The 26,929-nt window shown below is 41.9% G+C and overlaps 1 protein-coding gene across 3 annotated transcripts in view; it reads left to right on the forward strand.

Moving 5' to 3' along the window:
• Positions 1-26,929, forward strand: part of LOC117406666 (trafficking protein particle complex subunit 10-like) — a 153,373-nt gene that overhangs the window by 101,357 nt on the left and 25,087 nt on the right. For all 3 annotated transcript variants that reach the window (XM_034010877.2, XM_059028754.1, XM_059028753.1), the window contains 6 exons: positions 4,470-4,610; positions 5,423-5,535; positions 14,283-14,809; positions 15,182-15,323; positions 15,732-15,890; positions 23,476-23,708. In XM_034010877.2, coding sequence (XP_033866768.2) covers positions 4,470-4,610; positions 5,423-5,535; positions 14,283-14,809; positions 15,182-15,323; positions 15,732-15,890; positions 23,476-23,708 — 1,315 coding nt within the window. The remainder of the gene's footprint in view (positions 1-4,469; positions 4,611-5,422; positions 5,536-14,282; positions 14,810-15,181; positions 15,324-15,731; positions 15,891-23,475; positions 23,709-26,929) is intronic.

A 26,929-nucleotide genomic window follows, 5' to 3' on the forward strand; every position in this document is an offset into this window, starting at 1 on the left:
AAAAAGCTGTTCTTTATTGCCATTGCACCAATGAAGTATTTAGAAATATTTACATTCATTGAACAATTTTGACATATGTGACTGCAGTGTTTCATTATATTCATAAGCATGAATTATTTTTATACTTTCAGCCTTTAATAAAGAGCTTATTTAAGATGTATATGGGAACTGTGATTTGGAACGTAGCTTCATTAACTTTAATGCTGCTGGGAAAAATAGATTTGTATAAAACATATAAACGTATTCACCCCCCTGCAAAGTTTTCACATTTTGTTGGCACCTGAGCGTATTCCACAATGTTTTCAAATTAGACTTTACATGTAGAATCTACACAAACTACTCCACATTGATAAAGTAAAAAAATGCATATAGAATAATATGAATAAGTAAGATTTACAGAGAAAAACAGATTAATCTCAGTTGCATAAGTATTCATCCCCTTTCCTACTGCAGCCCTAAATCAGCTCAGGTGCAAATGATTTGTTTGAAAGGTCACAAAATTAGTGAAATGGTTTCAGCCTGTGTGTACTCAAAGTGGTTTAAGTTGTAGATAATTTCCCTCAGGTATATAAAGACTTTCAAGCTGCAACTAACATAGTGATCCAACAAGGCAACCATGAAGACCAAGGAACTTTCGAAACAAGTCAGGGATAAAGTGGTAAAGAGGCACAGAGCAGGAGAAAGGTACAAGAAAATTTCAAAGGCGCTGATTTAAATCAAGGGAAGTAATGTTAAAACTTTACAATTCGTTAGTAAGACCTCACCTAGAATATTGTATTCAGTTCTGGTCACCTTGTTACAAAAAGGATATTGCTGCTCTAGAAAGAGTGCAAAGAACAGCAACCAGAATTATCCCGGGTTTAAAAGGAATGTCGTATGCAGACAGGCTAAAATAATTGAATCTATTCAGTCTTGAACAAAGAAGACTACGCGGTGATCTGATTCAAACATTCAAAATCCTAAAAGGTATAGACAATGTCGACCCAGAGGACTTTTGATCTGAAAAAAGAAACAAGGACCAGGGGTCACAAATGGAGATTAGATAAAGGGGCATTCAGAACAGAAAATAGGAGGCGCTTTTTTATACAGAGAATTGTGAGGGTCTGGAACCAACTCCCCAGTAATGTTGTTGAAGCTGACACCCTGGGATCCTTCAAGAAGCTGCTTGGTGAGATTCTGGGATCACTTAAACCAAACGAGCAAGATGGGCTGAATGGCCTCCTCTCGTTTGTAAACTTTCTTATGTTCTTATGATTATCCCTCTCAGCACAGTGAAGTCCATCATTAAGAAGTGGAAGGTGTATCATACCACCCAGACACTACCCAGATCAGGTCGCCCTCCCAAACTGAGCAGCCGGGCAAGCAGGAAACTGGTTCGGGATGTCACTCTGAAGCCAACAATGACCTAGAGAGAGCTGCAAAGTTCTGTGTGTGAGATGGGAGTCAGTGTTCACACATCAACAATAAGCTGGTCCCTACACAAAGCTGGCCTGTATGGACGGAAGGCAAGAAAGAAGCCATTACTCAAAAAGCCTCATCTTAAAGCACGTATGGAGTTTGCGAAAAAGCATGTAGATGATACTGCAGACGTGGAAAAAGGTTTTGTGGTCAAGACGAGACAAAAATTGAACTTTTCAGTCTAAATTCCAAGTATTACGTCAGGCGCAAGCCCAACACTGCACATCACCCAGTCAACACCATCCCAACTGCCAAGCATGGTGGTGGCAGCATCATGTTATGGGGATGCTTCTCTTCAGCAGGGATTGGGGAGCTTGTCAGGATAGAGGGGAGAATGGATGTTGCAAAGTACAGGTGAATCCTTGAGGAAAACCTGTTTGAGTCAGCCAAGACACTGAATCTGGGGAGGAAATTCACATTTCAGCAGGACAATGACCCAAAGCACAAAGCCAAAGCCATACTGGAGTGGTTGAACAAGAAGAGAATTAATGTTCTTGAGTGGCCCAGTCAAAGTCCTGACTTGAATCCAATCAAAAATTTATGGTGAGACTTGAAGATTGCAGTCCATCGACGATCCCCAACAAACTTATCAGAATTGTCCTGTGAAGAATGGGCAGAAATTTCACCATCCTACTGTGTAAAGGTAGTAGAGACCTATCCAAAAAGACTCATAGCAGTAATTGCTGCAAAAGGTGGTTCTACAAAGTACTGACTTAAGGGGCTCAATACTTATGCAACCAGTAATTTCATTTTGTACATTTTCTTTGCAAGTTTTGCTGACATTTAACCTCCTCCTCATATAACAGTGTTCAGTTTAACCACTACAGCTTTGAATAAAAAAGTTTGTGCATACATTATTTGTAATTCAACAAAATGTGACATTATTGGTAGCGGGTGAATACTTCTGCAAACCACTGTATTTTTAAATACATAGGCATACACCTCATAGTTCATAATTTCTGAAAGTAATTTAGTCCCAACGTGTTTATATTTTCATATGCACTTATTTTTTTGCTGTTGGTCTTCCGAATAACCGCATATATGTTTCAAACCGGACACACAAAGAACATGTGTCTTTTAAAATGTTTAATGGTCTGGAATAAATTACTAAACACAGGTATGAAATATGGGCTTTATATTACTCAAGAAAACAGTTTTTATATTTTAGAAACCTTTAGTATTTTAGATCAGCGCTAAGTTTATGACGCCAGTAGCAGGTGTGTAGTGGCAAAACTGGAGCTGTCCTAAAAAACAATAATGGTAAATTGTAAACATTTAACCTTTACTAAATGTTATTTTTAATTAACCCTTTGCAGTCCATTTATTCAGCGTGTCGGGTACAATTTATTTTCACACGTGCAGTTTATTTTAGACGTGCTGTTTAAAAGTATTGTTTTTCACAGTAAAACAGGTTTAAAAGGCACTGCATATCAACAGGACACTCAGTACTGCATCTCCAGCCCCGCCCCACCCCTTGTTCGCTGTATTTTTCACGTACCTCTTAATAGTCGTGCATACCGATAAATCATCTCCTGATCACTCGTTTTATCACCAAACTCCTCAATAATGCGATCCAAGTCATTATTTTATTACTATAACATCTCAAAAAGCTTTGCAAATGTCTGTGATATTCTTTGAGCGCTGGATGCAGAAGCAGCTATCTTGTTTGTTTATGTCCATGTTATCTCTGTGGTGCCGGGGCTATGTGTATTGCTCAGATCCGCCCCTTTTGTTTTCGGCTCCTATCGGTCTCACTCAGCCATTGAATGGTTTTCTTGGCTTTTTCCGGAGAAAAAACGACTAGAGACCTGTTTTTTACGTCTTTTTGATGATGTCGGACAGGGTAGGGAAAGGGAAAATTGTAATGTCGGACCTGGGCAAAGAGTTAAATACCAACTGAGTCAACCAATACACATACTAAGGTTTACTAATACTTGAAGTATAAAAAAAAAAACTTACACTAACTCATCAATTACTTACATTTGCACAACTTTATCCTCATAAAAAATCCATGTGTAAAATAAGAAAAGTCCACATTGGAGTGTAACCAGAAAATAGTGTTTTTTTCAATGTATGTTAAATAAAGTGCTTTTGTACAACTATGTTTGTGAAAGTCAGTGTTAACAATACAGACCATGAATAATGGGGTCGCAAGCAGTAATAGGCTCCAGTATAAATAGAAGGTGAAAACTGAAAGGTTAAACACTTCTTCATAGTCATTTTTCACAGCCTGGGTATTTCTACATACGGCATATGAAAAAATGAAAACCTTGCCCGCTAGCCAGTGCTATGATACTGATGCATAAGCACAGTGAGCTGTATGATAGTAAGTGACAGTAGTACAGATAATTCGGCCTAGACTAATGTGAGCTGTGACCAGGATCCTTGAAAAGTGTTTATAATAAAATTAATAAAATACAAATACCAAAATAAAATGTTGACTTTAGGTAATAAGTGGCAGAGCAGCACCCCACCCTCCCAAAATAAGTACAGACCCGTAACTGCACACATTGTTATAAATTCAGTTATTTACTAGCCCGATACATCATTCTAAAGGATTAACTTTTCACATAACTTTTCACATTATCATTAAAGTTTAGGCATAAATCACATCTTTCCAATACAAAGTCACACTGTACAGGCAGCTTGATCCTACCGGTTTCATACATTTTAATACTGCTCTGAAAAATTCTGACAAACAAAAAATGTCTTTATAATATAAAGCCCATACTTCATACCTGAGTGAAATAATGTAATCCAGGTCATGTAATTTTTTAAGAGAATATTTTCTTCTTGGGTTTGAAACATGCAAATATTACTGCAGAATACACAACTGAGATGTCAAACCTTCTTTACAACCCGTTTCTGCCACATTTCGTTTAATGCACTTTGCCATATCCAAAAACCCTTAACTGTCCTGTCCTTGTGTTTGAAATAATGATAAAAAGTATTAATTGCACATTGTCATTTGAAGTGGTCAGTTAATGGTTAACTGTTTGTTTGGTCTGCAGGAGAAAAGGGGATCCTCAGAAAGCAGAAAGCTTCCTTCAAGAGGCCCTCAAAACCTATCTGGCTGAGGGCTGGGCTCTGCCTGTCACCCACACCAGGAAGCAATTAGCTGAATGTCAGAAGCAGCTTGGGCAGACGGAAAAGTATCCTTCAAGTATTAGCTTCGTGTCACAGCCCACTGTTGGAAATGAGATTGCTCCTTTGCACCATTTCAAAAGATAACGAAGAACCTTCTTTACATGATTGTACAGGAACTATAATTGTAGTTCTGTGAAGATTACATTATTAATAATGATGTTGGGCAGTAAGTATTGTGTCTGTACACAGTTCAAATACTGTGTGCTGGGCCATCCTGAACTTAATTTGTCACCATAATCAACTTTTAAAATATTTTATGCAGATCCTAGAAGATGGGGATTGTGGTATGGATACTGAGGGAAAATATACAATTTTAAGACTATCAAGGTCTATTTTCCTCGACAGGGTTTTAAAAATAATGACAATTACCTGTGCACTAGATGTCACCGTTGGATAAAGCATGTGGGTTTAACAAGGTCACTGTCTTTAACTAGTGTTAATGACTGTATTTATTGTTCAGTTGGAATTACGTCATTAACTAATTGCACAGATGTATAAATAGGCCTGTTTGTTTCAACTACGGGTGGAGTGTAAAGGTGGATCTACACTGGAAGCGAGCGAATAATTTAGAAGTGACAGGAATGTATGGGTGCGTCTACACCACCAGCAAGCGGAATAGAAATGTGTTCTATTTTTCCCGTCAGTCGCGAGTGACTAGAATGAAACAAACAGACCGATCAGAAGCAAAGTTAGTTCCCAGCACACTCACAACAAGCCTCTGAACTGGTTACTGCATATGCACACTCAGCCCATCCACCAAGGATATATAGAGTGTTTCATGCGTCTTTTTTTTGTTTTCCTTTACCTGCTTTCTCAGTTATCTTCAGATAAGTAGCCTTTTAGCCAGTGATATCAATCTCCTAGAAGAGGAGAGGAAATACTTCTGTCAGGAGATCCTGAATTTTGCTAACCAGCAAACTGATAACCAAGGTAAGACCGAAAGCTTAAAGGGATAATGTATATTATTTTGAATTTCTTAATAAATTCAAACTTGTTTAATGTCCTGTTACAGTATTGTGTTCTGTATTATTTCATATGACTCTTTCTGCTTGCTTCCTATTCTAGCAAACATTGCTTCTATAAAGATTACTCTAGGCTGGTCGTGGAGAAAGGCAGGGATCAATATTAGCATTGCACAGCTTCAAGACACAATTCTTTACCTGTGGGCTTCAGTGGTAAATGCTTCCCCACCACCCCTCCCTACAATCAGTTAGTTTTTTTTTTTAAGATAGCAATGTTTGCTAATGACCTAACATTAAAGAATCAGACATAATAGGATATAAAGCAGGTAAGAAATTAAATACTAGTTAAGAAATTAAATACGGCAAGGAGACTCAGAGACCAGAAACGCTACAGTTCAAGTGATCATGTGCATTTATTTACAACACAAAAACAACAAATCGCACCGTACTGTTCTTATACCATCACTACCTGACTAACACCCGTGATCACCCTTTAAATAGACCTGTGACTGGAGCCTAATTAGTCATTTAATTATTTATTCAGTTGACTGCTCCATCCACATCCCCACGTGTTTTTACAGCCCAATATTCCCTACACACACACACACGTGCATTGGCAAAGCTTTCATGCTGCCACACTAGGAAAATGTATCTTAATATTAATTGTAAATCTCACGGTTTCTCAGCCAGTTGGGTTACGAGTTGAGTGATCATTGTTCCACGTTAGATGACCGCAAAGGCCTAGAATTTAGGAACCGTTCTTTTAAATTGTAAAAACCATCCACTTCATTCTGTGGTCACTGGCATTGCTTCATTATTAAAAACAGTGTACACAAATAAAATTAACAACTGTTGATTTCAACACATCAGGCAAATTAACCCTTAAGTAGGCCTAAGCTGGCTTGGTGAAAATAATGATAATAACTGATTTAGTTGAACAAATAAAAAAAATCAACATGTAAACAGACCTATCATCTTCTCTGCACATAATAATATATTTACTTCAGTGATGAAAAAAATAAAAAGGGAAAATGACTAAACATCAGCGGCGTTCAACAGTGATAATAGTTTATAATGAATTTACTCTGCAGCAGTCGTTCAGCTAGATCAGTGGTTCCCAACCTGTGGTCCGTGAGTAAACTCCAGGTGGTCCCTGAGTAAACTCCAGGTGGTCCCTGAGTAAACTCCAGGTGGTCCCTGAGTAAACTCCAGGTGGTCCCTGAGTAAACTCCAGGGTGTCAGCTTCAACAACATTACTGGGGAGTTGGTTCCAGATTCCCACGATTCTCTGTGTAAAAAAAAAAGTACCTCCTATTTTCTGTTCTGAATGCCCCTTTATCTAATCTCCACTTGTGACCCCTGGTCCTTGTTTCTTTTTTCAGGTCAAAAAAGTCCCCTGGGTCGACATTGTCAATACCTTTTAGGATTTTGAATGCTTGAATCAGATCGCAGCATAGTCTTCTTTGTTCAAGACTGAATAGATTAATTTCTATTAGCCTGTCAGCATACGACATGCCTTTTAAACCCGGAATAATTCTGGTTGCTCTTCTTTGCACTCTTTCTAGAGCAACAATATCCTTTTTGTAACGAGGTGACCAGAACGGAACACAATATACTAGGTGAGGTCTTACTAATGCATTGTAAAATTCAACACTTTTCACAATATAGCTGAGCATCTTCTTGGCCTTTTTTATAGCTTCCCCACATTGTCTAGATGAAGACATTTCTGAGTCAATCTAAACTCCTAGGTTTTTTTTTCATAGTTCCCTTCTTCAATTTCATTATCTCCCATATGATATTTATAATGCACATTTTTTTGCCTGCATGCAATACTTTACACTTTTCTCTGTTAAATGTCATTTGCCATGTGTCTGCCCAGTTCTGAATGCTGTCTAGATCATTTTGAATGACTTTTGCTGCTGCAACAGTGTTTGCCACTCCTCCTATTTTTGTGTCGTCTGCAAATTTAACAAGTTTGCTTACTATACCAGAATCTAAATCATTAATGTAGATTACGAATAGCAGAGGACCTAATACTGATCCCTGTGGTACACCACTGGTTACGTCGCTCCATTTTGAGGTTTCTCCTCTCATCAGTACTTTCTGTTTTCTACCTGTTAACCATGTGCATGCATTTCCTTGAATCCCTACTGCGTTCAGTTTGAGAATTAATTGAAAATACAAAAACTAAACATAACTAAACACAGTACATTTATATTCTCTATTTAATACAGTAGCTTTGTATTTTTACAAGTTTAATTTATATAGATTTAAAAATAAATAAATAAATAAATAAATAGCTACCGGTATATATACAGGGATAATTTATACAATACCAATTTAAAATATTAATTTCCAACCAAAAGTATAGTGATTGCTTCAGAAAAGTTATAATTTATAATCATATGTTGATATTACATGTTTTTTTTTATCAAATATTTGCCAAAATAATATTTACACATTTATTTTATTATACATTGGGACAAGTGATATGGCAGGTATCCCTCAATTCCGAAGTTGGGAGACAGACCGTTAAACTAGTTTTCAAAAGTTTTATTCAGTTCTGACCGTACCATACAACGAAAGGGGGGGGGGGGGGGGTGAAGAATCATTTCCTCAATTAACAAGTTACATTGAGATTCATCAGTGTTGAATGCACAACCATAATAATATTAAAAAATAGATTCCACATCCTTTTTCACGCACAGAAAAAAGTGAACTAATAATAATAATTACTTCTTTACACACACACATGCACACAGTAAACCCATAATAAAATACATGGCTTAATAATAATAATAATAATAATAATAATAATAATAATGACTACAGCTAAATAATGTCTGTTCTTTACATAGGCTACATACACAAAGTAAAAATAAAAACTAAACCAATAATAAAATAAAACGATAACGCTAACTGAATAGCATCCACTATCCAATGAGAAAGGCGTTGCTTAGACAACGGCTGACCCAAAGTCTTAGAACCATGGCATATGAACAGCTGTTCTGTTTGCCTCACAGTCCTTGTGCGGTCAATATAACACCTCAATGCCCGCACAGGGCAGAGCATGTGTAACCGCTCTTCCTCTGGGGAAGAAAAAGGAGGAGGATGGAACGTCATCAACTCGACTGGTTGGTTCATGTGAAACTGGGATATGACCTTGGGTAAAAAGGCCGGATTTGGACGCATGGAGACCTTAGAACCGTCTCCTGTGAAACGAGTACATGATGAATGCACCGAAAGTGCATGTAGCTCGCCCACGCGTTTTGCTGATACCACTGATAGCAAAAACGTAGTCTTTATAGACACGAACTTCATATCCACACTGTGGGGAGGCTCGAATGGTGCCTTGGTAAGGGCTTCTAGCACCACATCAAGGCTCCATGATGGTAAACTGGTCGACCTTGGAGGCCGCAAGCATCTTGCGCCCTTTAGGAACTGAGATGCCAGAAAATGGCAACCAGGTGATAACCCATCAATGCGTACATGGCAAGCCGAAATAGCGGCTAAGTACACTTTAAGTGTAGAGGGAGATTTCCCCTCATCTAGCAGCTTCTGCAGAAACTGTAATATCACTGCCATAGGGCAGGAGACCGGGTCATGGCCCTCAGCCAGACACCAACTCTGAAACAATTGCCACTTATACGCATACTGCGACCTAGTAGAGGGCGCTCTCGCACTCTGAATGGTCGATATAACCGCCGTCGAAAGCCCTAAGGCTGACAGGCGCTCCCGTTCGGAGGCCAAGCCCATAACTGCATGAGTTTGGGGTTTGGGTGCCATAGCCCTCCTTGGGCTTGGGACAACAGGTCCGCTCGCAGAGGGAGCTCCCTCGGGCGACCGTGCAACAACTGCACCAGACTCGGGAACCATACCCTCCGAGGCTACCGAGGAGCGATCAGAATCACTGTCGCTTGCTCTACCCTGACCTTCTCCAAGAAGGCGGGGAGCATTGGAATCGGTGGAAATGCATACAGGAGCCCTGGCGGCCATTCGTGAGCCAGTGCATCAACTCCTAGGGGGCTGTCGAGGTCCTTCACCAAGAACCGTAGGGGACAGTGCGTGGTCTCTCGCGAAGCGAAGAGATCGACTTGCGCTGTGCCGAACCATTCCCAAATGCGCTCTACCACCCAAGGGTGAAGACGCCATTCGCCTGCAAGAGGACCTCCTCTGGACAGGAGATCCGCTGCGTAATTGGCTCTGCCCGGTAGGTGAACCGCACGCAGAGAGGCTAAACGCGGTTGTGCCCAAAGCAACAGCCGTGTTACCATCTGGTGAAGACCAGGGGACCGCAAGCTGCCCTGGCGGTTGATATATGCCACTACCATGGTGTTGTCTGACCGCACTAGCACGTGCTTGCCTAGAAGCACTGGCAAGAAGTGCCGAAGGGCGAGGTCCACCGCTCTGAGTTCCAGAGCATTGATGTGGGCCGACCTCCAGGGTCCTGACCACACTCCGCGAGTCCCCGACCCGTTCCAGACTGCTCCCCAACCCTGGTTGGAAGCGTCGGTTGTAATAACCTCCCTTCGGAAGATGGGACCCAAGCGTACGCCCTGGCGGATGTTCGATGGAACTTTCCACCAGCGCAGTGCTTCCCAGCAGGTTCGGGATACCCTAAACCTGCGGTGTTTGTCTCTCCGCGAATGCAACGTGAAGGCATTGAACCAGGCCTGCAGAGGTCTCTGGTGTAGTAAGCCCAAAGGAAGGGCTTGCGAGGCGGCAGCCATCAACCCCAGCATGCGCTGACACAGCTCCATGCTGACTGTTTCTCTCAACCTGAATAGGGAGAGACACCGCTCCAGCGAGGCAACTCTTTGTGTCAACAGGGTCGCTTCCATGGACACAGAGTCCAGATGCAGACCCAAGAATTCGGTCTGTTGGCTCGGCACGAGGCGGCTCTTTTCTGAATTGATCTTCAGACCTAGCTGGTGAAGATGGTTTGTAACCATCACGGTGTGCTGTGCCAACTGCTCCTTTGGCTGCGCGCAGGCGAGCCAGTCGTCCAGATAGTTCAGCAGTCGGACGCCTTGAGCCCGCAAGGGAGCTAAAATGGCATCAATACACTTCGAAAAGGTTTGAGGAGCTAGAGACAGGCCGAATGGCAGGACACAAAACTCGTAGACCCTGCTCTGAAATGCGAATCGTAGGTACTTCCTGTGACCCGGACAGATGGGAACGTGAACGTATGCATCTGTGAGGTCTACGATGGTAAACCAGTCGCCCTGCCGGACAGACTGGACAATGTGCCTGTGCGTAAGCATCTTTAACGACAACACCCGTAGGTATTTGTTCAGTAGTTGCAGATCTAAAATAGGACGGAGCCCGCCGCCCTTTTTTGGCACTAGGGAGTACTTGGAGTAGAACCCCTGGTCGGTCAGAGCAGGGTCTACTAGTTGAATGGCACGCTTCTTGAGCAATGCCTGTATTTCTGCATTTAGAGCTGAGGACTGAACCGAGTCCTTCACTGCAGTTACCACCACTCCCCTGAAGGGGGGGGGTTTAACCGGAACTGAAGGGTGTACCCGGCGAGTATAGTTTTGCGCACCCAGATGTCGTTGGTGCATTGTTGCCAGAACAGGAGCTGTGGAACAGTGTAGGGGTGGGTTAACGGCTGCCGGGGTCATGAGGAGGGATTGCTGTCCCATCATGAGCTCCATGAACTGTGACATCTTGGAGGTGAACTCAGCCACTCCAGATGTGTCCTGATAACGCCTGCCCCTTCGAGGGGAGCGAGAGTGCCTTCTCCGGCGAGGCGATCGAGACTCCCGACGGGGGCGCGCCCCGCGAGAGGAGGGACTGCAGGAACGTTCTCGAGTACGCCTGGCTGGAGACCTCTGACCTCTGTAAGCTGGGAGGATGGGCTCCGAGGGAGCCGAGACGTCACCGGCGGCATCACAACAGATGACGGTGGGGCCGAGACGGTGTGGGACGAGCCCGAGGATGGGGAACGACCTCCAACCGCCTTCGTAGCTCTCTGGCGAAGGGTGCGCGTCTGAAACCCCGCACATAGCTGGCAGTATGCCCTATCTGCCAGGGCAGATGCGGCATGGTCCGGCCCCAAGCATGCGACGCAGTCCTCATGTGGGTCGCTGGCAGGCAACTTGGCCTGGCAGGTCACGCAGCGGTGGAACCCAGACATGGTGTGTAGCCTTCGCAAGCACTGACGAGCAGTAGCGAGCGAGGATCACCGATGTGCGTGCGTGGAACGCCGAAGCGTCTAGCACTGATGTCGAGCACCGAAGTGCGTGCGTTGAGCACCGCTGCGTCAAACGCTGAGGTGCGTGCGTCGAACGCCGAAGCGTCGGGCACCAAGCGTCGAGCACCTGAAGTGCGTGCGTCAAGCGCCGAGGTGCGTGCGTCGAGCGTCGAGGGTGCGTGCGTCGAGCGCCGAAGCGTCGAGCACCGAGGTGCGTGTGTCGAGCGTCGAGGGTGCACGCGTCGAGCACCGAGCGTTGAGCGCCGAAGCGGCGAGCACCGAGCTTCGAAGGAACGTGCACCGAGCGTCGAGCACCGAGCGTCGAGCACCGAAGCGTCGAGCACCGAGCGTCGAAGGAACGTGCACCGAGCGTCGAGCACCAAGCGCTGATGGAACGTGCACCGAGCGCCGAAGCGTCGAGCGTCGAGCACTGAGCCCCAAGTGCAGAAGCACTAAGCACCACGCACAGAAGCGCTGCACAAAGCGCCGAAGCGCTGCACCAAGCACCGAAACGCTGACACCAAAAGCGCCGGAGTGCGAGCGCCGGAGTGCGAGCGCCGGAGTGCGTGCGCCGGAGTGCGAGCGCCGGAGTGCGAGCGCCGAAGCGCGAGTACCGAGCGTGGAACGCTAGCACAGACGACTATGCGTCAGCTGACCCGCCAAGCGGAGACGCTAAGTGCTGGTACAGTGTCTGATGCCGTGCAATACCTACCTGATGGTGCTGGGGAATTACCACGTTGGTGGTCAACTTCCTATGTAGAGTGAAAGGGAAAAAATGTGTGTTTTTTTTTTTGTTTTGTTTTGTTTTTTTGTTGGACGCTGCAGCAATAATACAAAGTAAGAGGGTGTAGTACAATTACCACGTGGCGGGAAACGCGCTGCAGTGGGGAGGAACACTGCAGAGCAGACTACACGCACACGCACGGTCTAGCCTAAGCTAGACCGAGGATGCAGATATGCGCGTGGGCCAAGGCCAACGCAACACGCGTCCGAACAAAAAATATATATATACACAATATATATATATAACAATATATATACACACAATAGTATACAAAAAAACCCAAACACAATAATAATAATAATAATAAGAAACGCGATGCAAAAGCAAAGCGAGAAGGAATATATAAAGTAAACAATATATATCCTAAAAATAATAATAATAATAACAATAATCACTCCGAAGAGTATAACTGAAATAAACTCAGAGAAGGGGATAAACCAGCTTCTCAAGCCTAAGCTTATGGAGTACAATCAGTGTACAGCTCTAAGTCCTACCGCTACTGAGGCTGAAGGCAAAAGAGGAAGTGACTCTCCGCGCGTTGCGTATAGTAAGCTCCCAGGGGGGCGGGCTTACACGGCAGCTTGCGCGGAGGCCTATCGGCAGCTTTGACATAAAGCTCAGCCAATCCCTACTGCCTGACGGCAATGTCCCATACCTTGATGGTTATTTTCGACTTGAAAGGGAACAACAAAATCATTTACACATCGAATAATAATGACTACAGATAAATAATGAATTGACTAGAAAAAGTAAACTAAAATGAGCTAATACACAGAATTACACAAACATCTAACTTTTGGCATCACATGCGATAGATTTAATTAGTTTTGCCTTCTCTCCTGAGAAGAAACAAGTTCAAAAAACAAATCTATAATAAAAAAGTGAAACTAACTATTAGAAAGTTTTTTTGTTGTTTTTTTTTTTAAATGTGATGTTGGTACAGTAGTTACTCTTGTCTACAGTCATAAAAGTTAGCCCTGTCCAGCAAGCAAGCACACAGACATGACACAGCAAAAAAAAAAAAAAACACTGCAGATGTACTCGACACAAAAAAACAAATCTAAAGTTGAAAAAAAAAAAACAACAACAATATGGCTAATTAGCCCAAGTACTTACCATTGTGAGGGTCTGGAACCAACTCCCCAGTAATGTTGTTGAAGCGGACACCCTGGGATCCTTCAAGAAGCTGCTTGATGAGATTCTGGGATCAACTAACATCCAAACGAGCAAGGTGGGCCGAATGGCTTCCTCTCGTTTGTAAACTTTCTTATGTAGATTAGCACTCTTGGAATTGTAAAACCGGAGATACAGAACTTCAAATCTGCTGTGCACTCAGTCATAATGGCACCGGCAGTCCTTATAATCAAAATATTATATGTCCCGCCCATCCTAGCCCTAAACCAATGGTATCATTACACGCCCTGTAGTCATGGCTATAACCCACGCTTAAAAACAAATTTGCTGGTTGGACGGCTGAGATATGACGTGCTTTGTCATTGTAACAAAAGTTACGAAATTACAGCGCGTCGGCAGCAAAGGGTTAATTTTTAGCTCTCCACTATAATTATTTACAGCCGTGATTTGAGATTTATGTCACTAACATTCTTGTTATATTTATTCTTTTACAGTGGATTTCCAAGACTTGTCCATCCATGAATGATAGTTACTTAGAGCAAGTTTAATTAAATCATTCTTATTTTCTTATTTTTTTTTTTCTTACTTTGCTCTATAGTACAAAAGGTGGTTTTGGGGATGAGCTCATTTGCACAACTAAGGCAGCTGCACTTCGAACCTTGCTCAGCCGTGGTCCACGTAGGTGGCTCCTTGACCATTGAACTGAGCCTCCACAGCCACATGCCAATCCCTGTGCGGCTGGAGCAAGTGGCAGCCAGCGTGCACTTCAGCATTGAGAAAAACAGCTTCCACAAGGCAGTAGAGTGCCTGAGCAAACAGGGGGTAACGGCAGGTGGGAACAATGGCATTATTCACATTCAAACAGACCCTCCTGCTGGGCGCCCTCCACGAGTCAGTCTGCCCTTACTGGAGCTGTATGAGATGCATGACAAGAGCCCCTTGGACAACTCGCTCAACTCCACCGGCGTCATCTGCAACAATGTGCACCTGCTGCTGCGCCACCAGGAGAGTGGTTCCTCCACAGAGACGCAATCTGGAGTTCCATTGGAAGACAGCGCACAGGTCCTCAAAACAACTAATGTATTGCTAGAGCCAGGTTTTAACAAGATTGCATTTACTGCGCCGGTAAGTTCAACAAGTTAAGTAGCTTTCTGTGCACCTTTATCAGAACATCAAATTTACTCAGCCTATTTAGGGACACAAGCATCCTCTCACCCCCATAAATGTACTCTGAGAGCTATTGAAATTAGGCCAGTTCAAGCTACTACTGCTTGTAGTACCACCATTGCCATATTTTGCAATAAACAGGTTTATTTTTTATCACATTGTAGAAAGACCACCATCAGAAGATAATATGAGAATGAATAAAATTTATTGTTATTGAATAATTTGTAAAGCTGGCCAAGTCAAGCAGTTGAGTGCTGTACTCCATATAAGAGCTTCTGGAGCGCAGTTTGGGGACGATGTGTAAATAAATGAACAAATCTCACATTTCAGGCCCACGAGCCAGGGATGTACACCCTTCGTCAGCTGTGTGCAACAATGGGAAGCGTACAGTTTGTTCTCCCCCACATCTACCCCATTGTGCAGTATGAGGTCTATTCTCAAGAGCCCCAACTCAAGGTTGAGCCACTGACAGGTAAACTGTACATTGCTGTGAATATTTTATATGCATATGTGTTTTAATGCTAAAATATTCAGGAAGAGGCACTGGGGATTAACAATTTATTAAGATTCTGTCTCTCATCCCTGTTGATTTGGTATTTTTTATTTAAACATTACAGTGCAATACTGTTTAGACTTAAGTGTGCTTTTACATAACGAAACATCACAAGTGTCTAAAAAAATGTGTTCAGTCATTCTGGTGTGTTATTAATTCCTACGAATAGGAATCATAATTATGTAGAATTTAGTGTTAACATGGCCGAAATAAACCCTCTACACTCTGTGCATATATAATTTATATATTGTACAAAAACTGAATTAACAAACTGTAATTGGAAATGCATCATATGCTTACCTGTCTCTCTGTGTATGTATATTACAGACATTCTTTTGGCAGGGATTGCCCAAAAGGTGAAGTTTACAATAATTACTGGGCACTATGCAATAAAGAATGGGGATGTACTACAGCTAAGCAATATTGATGCCATGCCTATCCTGTATTCTCCTGGGAGTACTGCAACAATATTGTCCAACACGGGAGGTGAGGCCACAGCAGTCTTTTCACTCGTTTCCCCATTCACTTCCTGTGTTACAGTAAATAGGACCCTATCGGATGCCACACAGATTCTTATGAGTAGCAAATGTGAGTGAAAGGATAAGGTGAGGAGGGGGACCTAAGCCTTAACTCATGAACTTATATTACAGTGCTTTTACAGAAAAAAATGAAAACAAAGATAGCAAAACAAAAAACAGTAACAGCAGTGTCATCCAACCTGCCTATTTCCATGATTGGGGACTTGTGAGAAAGTTATACTAAAGAGAGGTAAGGCCAATTTCACAAGGCACATCTAGGTACTCTAAATCTGGTACAGTTAAGAAAATAAACTGAAAGAAAAGACATTTTTAGCTGAAATAACGCAGTGTAAATGCAGTGCTGTGAAATAGTGTTACGAAACAGTTCGCAAGATTGGCCTGCTATAAGTGCTTTGTAAAACTGGCCTTTTTTATTACCCTTTTTTTTTTTTTAATTTATTTATTACAAGAAAAAGGTATACATATATACACATACATAAATACATATATATACATATACATACATATAAAAACATAGACTGTAATACACATTAACCTCTCACTTGTTTTTTGGTTATAAAGGGGGCAGAACTATATACATAGTGCTAGCATTTAAGAGAAGAAAGAAAATACATAGAGATGTAAAATTTACTGTATATGGGTGTTTATGGAATAAAATCAGACCTTAAAGTAATTACAAAGCTAACCCTATTATCCCAGTATCTCATAAATTTGTCTGATTGTAGTCTGAGACGAAAGGTTAATTTTTCCATTAAATAGATTTCATTTACAATGTCAATCCATTGCTCAAATGTTGGAGGCTCTTGAGCAGCCATTTTCTTGTGATAGCTTTTTTACTGGCCACCAGAAGAATACCCAGGATGGATCTTATTCTGCTCTCAAATACCTCGCTGGGGAAACTTCCCAAATACATTGCCAAAAAATCAAGTGGTATATCAGAATGTGTTAGTTTTTTAAAAGCTACATTTAAGAAGTGCCAAAACTGTTGCATCTTTGGACAGGACCAGAAAATGTGTGTATGAGTCGCTACTTGTTCTCCACAAAGTCTCCAACACTGTGATGTTCTGTCTTTTTGTAGTGCTTGTATTTTGGGACTAATAAAAAAACGAGTTATGTTTTTCCAGCCAAATTCCTTCCAAATTTGTGAATTAGTGGAGCTATGTTGAAATTTACATATTCCTTCTCATTGTTCAACGGATATTACAATATTGTTTTCTTTTTCCCACTTAGCTTTTATATATATTGTTGATTCTTGTTTATTGTCTCGAATGCTGTTGTATAATTTAGATACAATTTTCTTCTGATTGCTTTGTTGATAGGCAGAAATGAATATATCAAGAATATCATTAGTATTAGACCCTGTTTTTCTAGATTTTATATGTTTGCCTAAATAGTGTCGTATTCGGAGGTATCTAAAAAAATCCTGTCTTTCCAAATTAAACTTCTGTGTCAGCTCTTCAAAGCTCTCCATCTGACCCTGCCGCATCATTGTGCATATCGCAGTAATACCTCCCTCAGTCCAGGATTTAAATCTCTGGTCAAGCTGAGCAGGGTGGAAATCTGGATCATAAGCAATCCATTTTAACTATGTCACATCCGTCTCCAGATGGTATTTCTTTATAAGTTTAAACCATAATTTAACAGGCATTATCACCCGTGGCACTTCAGTTTTATTTAGATCCTTTGTTAATGATTTATCCCCCAAAACTGCCTGTATTGGGAATCTATGTATTACTGAGGTTTCTATTTCCTTCCATCTTGCAACATATCCAGGGTTGCACCAACATACCAGAGGCCTCAGCTGAGCAGCACAATAATAAGACTGGAGACAAGGCAATGCCAGACCACCCCTTTCTTTAGATAACTCAAGGGTTTTAAATCTGACTCTTGGCTTTTTGCCATTCCAAATAAACCTTGAAATGAGTCTATCCCAATCATTAAACTGTCCCACGAGACCTCTATAGGTAGAGTTTGAAATAGGTACAGTAGTCTCGGCAAAACATTAATTTGAACAGCCTCCACTCTAGAACTCAAAGACAAAGGAAGCAGATTCCACCTTGCAATATCCTCTTTGATTCTAGAGGTCAAGGGGTTATAATTTAGATTAAATAGCTTTGAGAGGTCTCTTGGTAGGTTGACTCCCAAGTATTTAATAGACTTTGACTGCCATTTCAGATTATATTTTTCTTCCAATTGAACTGATGGCTGGAAGTTATATGATAAAATTTCAGTTTTTTTTATATTCAGACTGTATCCCGAGACCTTACCAAATTCCTCCAGGAGAGCCATCAATCCCTCAAGGGAAGTAGCAGGATGCTCCATATATATTAGAACATCATCCACATAGAGTGCAATTTTATGAGCTTGCCCATTTAATTTTATACCTTTAATCTCTGGAGTCTGTCTTATCCATTGTGCTAGCGGTTCGATATATAAAGAAAACAAGAGGGGACAGAGGGCAACCTTGTCTTGTACCTCTTCTCAGTTTAAATCTGTCTGAAATGTAACCATTAATTTTAATTTGTGCATGTGGATCTGAGTATATTGTTTGAATTTCTTTAATAAATTTGTCATTAAAACCAAATATCTTTAGGCTTTGATACAGGAATCCCCAGCTAACCCGGTCAAAGGCCTTTTCTGCATCAAGACTAACCATTATCGCACTTGTCTTTTTTGTTTGTATGTGGTTCATTATATGTAATGTATGCCTAATGTTATCCTGTGTTTGTCTATTTAAAATAAAATCTGTTTGATCTAGATGTATTAGTTGAGGTAAAATATTCTCTAATCTCTTGGCTATAATTGTAGCATAGATCTTGTAGACCACACAGAGGTCAGAAACTGGACGAAAAGATCCGCATTTAGTCTGGTCCTTTCCTTCCTTTGGAATTACAGAGATAATAGCTTCCCTCCAAGAAGGTGGGAGTTCTCCCCCTTCCCGTAACCAGTTGCACATGGACAGCAGCAATAGGGGATAAACATTTTGTAAAATTCACTGCTGAAGCCATCAGCCCCTGGGGATTTATTAGATTTAAGATTTGATATACAGTGCCTTGCGAAAGTATTCGGCCCCCTTGAACTTTGCGACCTTTTGCCACATTTCAGGCTTCAAACATAAAGATATGAAACTGTAATTTTTTGTGAAGAATCAACAACAAGTGGGACACAATCATGAAGTGGAACGAAATTTATTGGATATTTCAAACTTTTTTAACAAATAAAAAACTGAAAAATTGGGCGTGCAAAATTATTCAGCCCCCTTAAGTTAATACTTTGTAGCGCCACCTTTTGCTGCGATTACAGCTGTAAGTCGCTTGGGGTATGTCTCTATCAGTTTTGCACATCGAGAGACTGAAATTTTTGCCCATTCCTCCTTGCAAAACAGCTCGAGCTCAGTGAGGTTGGATGGAGAGCATTTGTGAACAGCAGTTTTCAGCTCTTTCCACAGATTCTCGATTGGATTCAGGTCTGGACTTTGACTTGGCCATTCTAACACCTGGATATGTTCATTTGTGAACCATTCCATTGTAGATTTTGCTTTATGTTTTGGATCATTGTCTTGTTGGAAGACAAATCTCTGTCCCAGTCTCAGGTCTTTTGCAGACTCCATCAGGTTTTCTTCCAGAATGGTCCTGTATTTGGCTCCATCCATCTTCCCATCAATTTTAACCATCTTCCCTGTCCCTGCTGAAGAAAAGCAGGCCCAAACCATGATGCTGCCACCACCATGTTTGACAGTGGGGATGGTGTGTTCAGGGTGATGAGCTGTGTTGCTTTTTCGCCAAACATAACATTTTGCATTGTTGCCAAAAAGTTCGATTTTGGTTTCATCTGACCAGAGCACCTTCTTCCACATGTTTGGTGTGTCTCCCAGGTGGCTTGTGGCAAACTGTAAACGACACTTTTTATGGATATCTTTAAGAAATGGCTTTCTTCTTGCCACTCTTCCATAAAGGCCAGATTTGTGCAGTATACGACTGATTGTTGTCCTATGGACAGAGTCTCCCACCTCAGCTGTAGATCTCTGCAGTTCATCCAGAGTGATCATGGGCCTCTTGGCTGCATCTCTGATCAGTCTTCTCCTTGTATGAGCTGAAAGTTCAGAGGGACGGCCAGGTCTTGGTAGATTTGCAGTGGTCTGATACTCCTTCCATTTCAATATTATCGCTTGCACAGTGCTCCTTGGGATGTTTAAAGCTTGGGAAATCTTTTTGTATCCAAATCCGGCTTTAAACTTCTCCACAACAGTATCTCGGACCTGCCTGGTGTGTTCCTTGTTCTTCATGATGCTCTCTGCGCTTTAAATAGACCTCTGAGACTATCACAGTGCAGGTGCATTTATACGGAGACTTGATTACACACAGGTGGATTCTATTTATCATCATTAGTCATTTAGGTCAACATTGGATCATTCAGAGATCCTCACTGAACTTCTGGAGAGAGTTTGCTGCACTGAAAGTAAAGGGGCTGAATAGTTTTGCACGCCCAATTTTTCAGTTTTTTATTTGTTAAAAAAGTTTGAAATATCCAATAAATTTCATTCCACTTCATGATTGTGTCCCACTTGTTGTTGATTCTTCACAAAAAATTACAGTTTCATATCTTTATGTTTGAAGCCTGAAATGTGGCAAAAGGTCGCAAAGTTCAAGGGGGCCGAATACTTTCGCAAAGCACTGTAGCTTTATTAATTTCCTCAATAGTTATTGCTCTTGTCAAACCTGTGTTTAATAAGAGGTCAGCATCTTGTCTATTCTGATTCTCAGGTTGTGCATATAAAGTTTTATAATATTCTACAAAGATTGTTTGGATTTCCTCTAATTTGGAGCATATGCGCTTGGTTTTTGGGTCTTGTATTTTATGAATTGTAGCCCTGCTCTGTTGTTTACGAAGTCGTCTTGCTAATATTTTCATAGATTTGGTTCCAGATTCGTAATATTTTTGCTTTATCAACTTAATTTTTTCCTCTACCTCAAGGGTTTGTATATTATTTATTTCTGCCCTAATTTTCAGGAGCTTTTCCCTTATATGAGGTGCCAGTTCCTTTTTATGTTTTTGTTCTAAAAGTTTTAATTCAGATTGTAGTTCAATCATTTTGGCTTCTTTTAATTTTTTTCTATGGGACTTAATCGCAATAAATTTTCCTCTGATCACAGCTTTAGCTGCGTCCCATAATATTGCAGGGGATTCGTCACCTGTATCATTACTTTGTATATAAAGTTTGATTTCTTGTTTGATTTGTTCTTTGACCGTATTGTCATTTAGAATGCCAGAGTTCATTCTCCATAGAGTTTTTTGTTTCTTTAAATTTAAATCCAGTCATATAGATTGGAACATGGTCAGATAACTCAATTGTTCCGATCTCACAATCCTTAATCTTAGCTCTGTCCTTATTATACATTAAAAAGTAATCTATTCTACCATAGGATGTGTGAGGGGCAGAAAAATGTGTATAGTCTCTACCTGAAGGATTCAGATCCCTCCATACATCCAGGATGCCTAACTCTTCCATAGATCTATTAACATATTTGATTAAGGGTTTAGGGGTTTTTAAATTGTTTTTAGAGGAGTCCTGAATGGGCTTCATATAAATATTTAAATCGCCTCCACAGATTAGCACTCCAACTGTTTCCAGGGCCATTAAATAAAACATTTTTTTTAAAAAAACTGTCGCTTCCCGGAGGGGCATAAATATTAAATAAAGTAACTGAGGTCCCCCACATTCTCCCTTTAACTAGAATGAATCTGCCTTCCTTATCTTTAATTTCTGACAGGTATTCAAAATTAGAATTATTCGGTATCAAGATGGCAACACCACGTCTATGTCTTGCATATTTTTTAAAACAGAAAAAAAAAAAAAAAAAAATGCAGCTGCAGCATTATACAAAAGATATATATATTCATCGGTGCAGGGTTATGAAATTTTAGTCGCTGCTCCCGGTTGTTGATTTAACTCTAAATTGTCATCTAAAATTGCAGAGATGTTTAAAGGAGAATTCAAATGCAATAGGCTATGCTGTTATATATCATTAAAAGAAATACGATTAATGTACTTGTCAAATTAAGGTAAAGTGTTCATTAACTTCTTAATTTCTATGCCCGTGCAAAACCATACATTACATGCCCAAATTATGGGTCCCATTACCCACAGATTATAAAAACTATAATTCGCTATGTAGATTACTGATCCGAATTTAACATCCATTTATGGTTATGTGAGTGACTGAAAATATTAGAGAGATATAGGAACAATTTCACCAAAATATTGTTAGTTTCTTCAATTACACTGTTTGGTAGGGTATTTGTGTCCAACAGAGTTCAAGCATTTATTTCAGTCTTCGGGAGAGGTACGGCGACGAATGGCCTGTAGTGCTATTTTGTATTGGTCATTCGTTTTCTGTCCCTTGCGTTTCCCTCGCAGACCTCCTGCCGTCTGCCAGGCATTGCGTTTGATCTTATCCATCATTGTTTCAGTTTTCTTGAGACGGGGGTTGATATCAAAATCTCTGTCTGATAGGTCCTTTATCGCATTATCCGCTGACGAGTACAGCACACCAGATTCAAAGAAAACCCTGGGTTTTGCTGGAAATGGCGTTTGGAATTTGATTTTGTTTTCCTTTAGAACTTTCTTCACATCCTTGTATTCCATACGTTTCTGTAGAACTTCGGGTGCATAGTCATGGTCAAAGTATATCATTTTCTTTTCATAAAATATTTCCTTTTTCTTCCATGCTTTCATCAGGATTTCGTCTTTGGTTTTGTATCTCAGGAATTTGATCACTGTAGATCTCGGTCTGGCACTGGAATCCGCGGGCTTAGGGCCTAAAGATCGGTGAGCCCTTTCAATTTCTAGATTAAAGTCTTTGGGCAGGTCTAGTTCTTTTTTAATGAGTTTATCGACAAATAGTGTCATCGAGTTTTCTTCAAATTCCTCTGGTACACCGTATATCCTCAGGTTCTGTCTTCTCGATCTCCCTTCTTGGTCCGTCAGCTTCGCTTCTACCTGTGTCTGTTTTTGAAGCAGGTGTACCATTACGTTATCCATTTTTTCACCCCAGGCTTCATTTTGCACAATGCGTTCCTCTGCTTCGTCGATTCTCTTGTTGGTGTGTTTTATATCCTCAGTAATGTCAGATAGTTTTTTATTGATATCTTTTCTAAAGTCCACCAGTTCAGCATATATTTTTTCAAGACTTACACCGGGGGAGTCGTGTTTCTCCATTTCACCAAAGCAACGTCTCGTCTCCTACTGGGAAATGGGAGAGTTGCTGCGGCTTCTTTCCCCGTCATCATATTCGTCTCTATCATGTTTTGTAGATTTACGTCCTCTGCCTCTTGTCTCCATAGTCACCCAATATTCACTATCAGAAGTATAGGTTTTTAATAATATTTGGTCGGGTTTATTGGGTAAATTCTAATCAAGACTCGAGAGAGCTTTAGTTTCAGGCAGCCATTAGCTTGCTGACCACCGGAAGTCCCCATTTATTACCCTTTTTAACTTGCGAAAGTTGTTCTTTTTGGTTTTCCCTCTCCAGAAAAAGTTGAGGAAAGTGTATTGATGATCCAGTCATCCGAGAAGGTTACCAGCATTATGTTGCCACTTACTCCTGCTTATCATGTCATTGAGTTTGAACTGGAAGTAATTTGCCACATCCTCTCCACCCTCTCAAAACCATTTGACAATGAGAGGCTGACCAATGGGGAGGTCCACTGGAAAACCAAAGATAATCAGAAGCCAGACTCCTGCCAAGCTGCCATCGCTCAAAAGGTAAATACATTTACATTGTTTATTTTGGCAAATGTTTTAAAATACTCAGGACCTATTTTTATGTGCAAAGGCATATTTTCTGAGTGGAGTAAAACAATTGCAGCAACATAACTATTAAGAAACAACTAGTAAGTTGCTGGAAGGAGCCGTTATAGTCATAGACAAAAGTATTGGCCCCCTATGCTTATTATACAGTAATTCAAGGTAACAGATTAAGGACAAGCATTTAGTAAAGTTTAACCACTTTTTAATAATTCAAAAAGCAAAATACACAATTTCTAGTAAAAGCACAGCCGCGCGTTGTGCAGGGTTAGTCATAGAGTCAAGGGAGCGCAGGTTCGCACCCTTGCTGTGCGAAGTCGGCGGTCTTCGCTGGGGATTCCAAAGGGAGCTTCTCATTGCCTCTGGCGCTCCCATGGATTAGGGAGGCAAAAGCGGCAGGGACTTTCTCCTCATCGCGCTACAGTGAACCCTACTGGCCAGGTGCCCAGTGAGCTCAGACAGACACCTGCAGGGCTGGCCTTTGTTCTCCAGAGGTCGGTAGCTCGCTGAGGTCCGCTCTTGAGTTTCTGGATGTAAAAGAGGAATGGCTTGATTGTCGGATTGGGGGATACCCACTGAACCTTCAATTCTCCTGAGGTATGGGAATTGCTGCGTTGAGGGGAAAGAATAATTGGACGTTCCAAATTGGGGGAGAAAATCAGGGATAAAATAATTGGGCACACTTAAAAAAAAAAAAAAAAAATGTGTTTAATTTAGTATTCGTTCATGACAAAAGTATTAGTGTTTAATTTAAGCAGTTATGGTTGCAAGCATAATGGTTAAAAAAATACATTCTTGTAAAACAAATTATGTTATTGTAGCGCTGCATACTTTTTTTTCTTTTTTTTTACCAACACTGTCCAATCAGCATGTATTGAAAGTAAATATATAAACATTATTTAATGTGTGGAAAAAAGGTGCTAACATGTTTCTGCAGACCAGGCTAGCACACACAAGCACAACAGCCCAGCTCTACAGGATGTTGCATACTCTACAGTTGCCTTGGTTGAGCTAACACACTTTAAATTTAAGAAAATTTTTGGAAAGTAATCTTATTTGGGAGCACACAAAAAAAAATCTTATACATTTTACAATGAGAAAAACCTTGGTAAGTTAACTTTCAGGAAAATCTAAAATTCTTAAATATTTTCAGTAGTACAGTTTCTCTTGTTTCGCTTCATGCACCAGCATTGGGCATAATTTGGTCATTATCAATAAGTTTGTGATAAGTTCATTGAAATGAATTATGGCATTTCAAAATTTCAGCCATAAATTTATGGGGGACATTCCTAATTATGTTTGGTTCCCTTTCAAGTACGAAATGTAACCATTACCAAATGGATATTAACCTCTTTAAGACCCAAAACCTGAATAAATATATCAAAGCTGCTCGCAGAGCCTGTGATGCAGTCATGACCTGCCCCCGAGGGCATAAAATGACAGCGCTCATAGACCTCAGCGCCATTTATTCTTTCAAGAACTTATAGAGCCTATTCAGATAAGTACTTGTTAAAACTGAACGTCTAAACTGAACGGGCAGGTGGTGGGTAGAAACCTGGCTGCACTGGTAGCCGTACGCAGGCAGCTGTGGCTTTCCCAAGCATGTGTGTTTGATGGGGACAAAGTGCCGTTATCAATGGGGGCATACCTTTGGTCCCGCTGTGGACAAGATGCTGCAGCGCTCTCACCGCATGGCAATCTACGAAGGAGCTGGTGTGCTTGCTTCCAAAAAAGCGACCATCCCCAGTGCGCAAACCAGCGGCAAACTGGCACCACCGGCCCCAGCAGCCTCAGGGACCAGAACAGCTGGCTGCGCCTGCTGCCAGAGGTGATATTCAGAACCGGCCCATGGTTGTTCGCCGTGGAGGCTATAAGTTCCATCGCCCGGCGCAGAGGCAAAAGCCTCTGGCCAAGCCAAGAGGTGAACAGCTGCCCTAGGGGTTTGCTGCCACAGGCCCGGGAGTATCGGTGTTAGTGCACCACAGACATCTGGGTGCTTACTACCGTTCAAACTGGCTACTCTCTACATCGGTCACTGACCCGCAAGACACCACAGTGGTGTCTCGGGAGGTAGCAGCTCTGCTGGAAAAGCAGGCTATTCGTATGATACACCCCATCCAGTTGGAGGAAGGGTTCTACTCCAGGTACTTCCTGGTGCCCAAGCGGGATGATGGCCTCAGACCAATCCTCAACCTCAAGACAGGTCAACCTGTATCTGAGCCGAAGGAGGTTCAAAATGTTGACGATGCAACAGCTGTTGCAGTCAATCGGGCCAGCCGGTTCACCACGATGGACCTCAAAGACACCTATTTCCACATCCCCACAAAACCAGCGCAAGTACCTGCCTTTCAGGGAACAGCGTACGAGTTCTGGCTCTTGCCACTTAGAAGTGCATGGAAGCTATCCTGGCTCACGCCTTCTCAGACAGCCACCGATCTAGGAGTGTGCTTGGACTCCGGGTCCATGCTGTCCACTCTGTCGGATGGCAGTGTGCAAAGAATAGCCGCCTGCTTAGAGCTCTTTCAGCTCAACAGAGCACTCATGGTAGCAGCAGCTTCTCAGACCTTGCCTTTGAGTCTCCTGCGCATATGCCCTCTGCAAGCCTGGTTCAACAATAGGGTTTTTTAACCCACGTTGAACCGCGACCGCCTACTGACAGTGTCTCGTCATGGTCTAAAGGTACACTCTTGGTGGAAACAGCCTGCCCATGTACGCCTCTGCATAGCACTGCACAGTATCACCAAAAGGGAGGTCGTCACCACAGACGCATCCAGCCTGGGCTGGTGCGCTGTGTGGAATGGCAAGGGGGCACTGGGGGTGTGGAACCCACCTTGACAGGGGCTCCACATTAATATTTTGGAGCTGCAGGCAGTTTATTGGCCTTGCAGAATTTTTTGCAGGCGGTTTGAGGGAGACATGTGCTTGTCCGTATGGACAACACAATAGTGGTGGCCTATATAAACCACCGGGGCGGTCTCAGGTCTCCAAGTCGCCATCGTGTGGTCCGCAAGCTTTTTCTCTGGGCACATAAGAACGTCCTCACACTGCGGTCAGTACACCTGCTCGGGGTGACAAATTGGGCGGTGGACATTCTCTCAATGTGAGTTCCCAGTGCATCAGAGTGGAGGCTTCACCTCGAAGTGGTGAGCCTTATTTGGGAGAGATAGATCTCTTTGCCT

This window comes from Acipenser ruthenus, chromosome 8 (assembly GCF_902713425.1).
Source record: "Acipenser ruthenus chromosome 8, fAciRut3.2 maternal haplotype, whole genome shotgun sequence".
Taxonomy (NCBI): Eukaryota; Metazoa; Chordata; class Actinopteri; order Acipenseriformes; family Acipenseridae; genus Acipenser; species Acipenser ruthenus.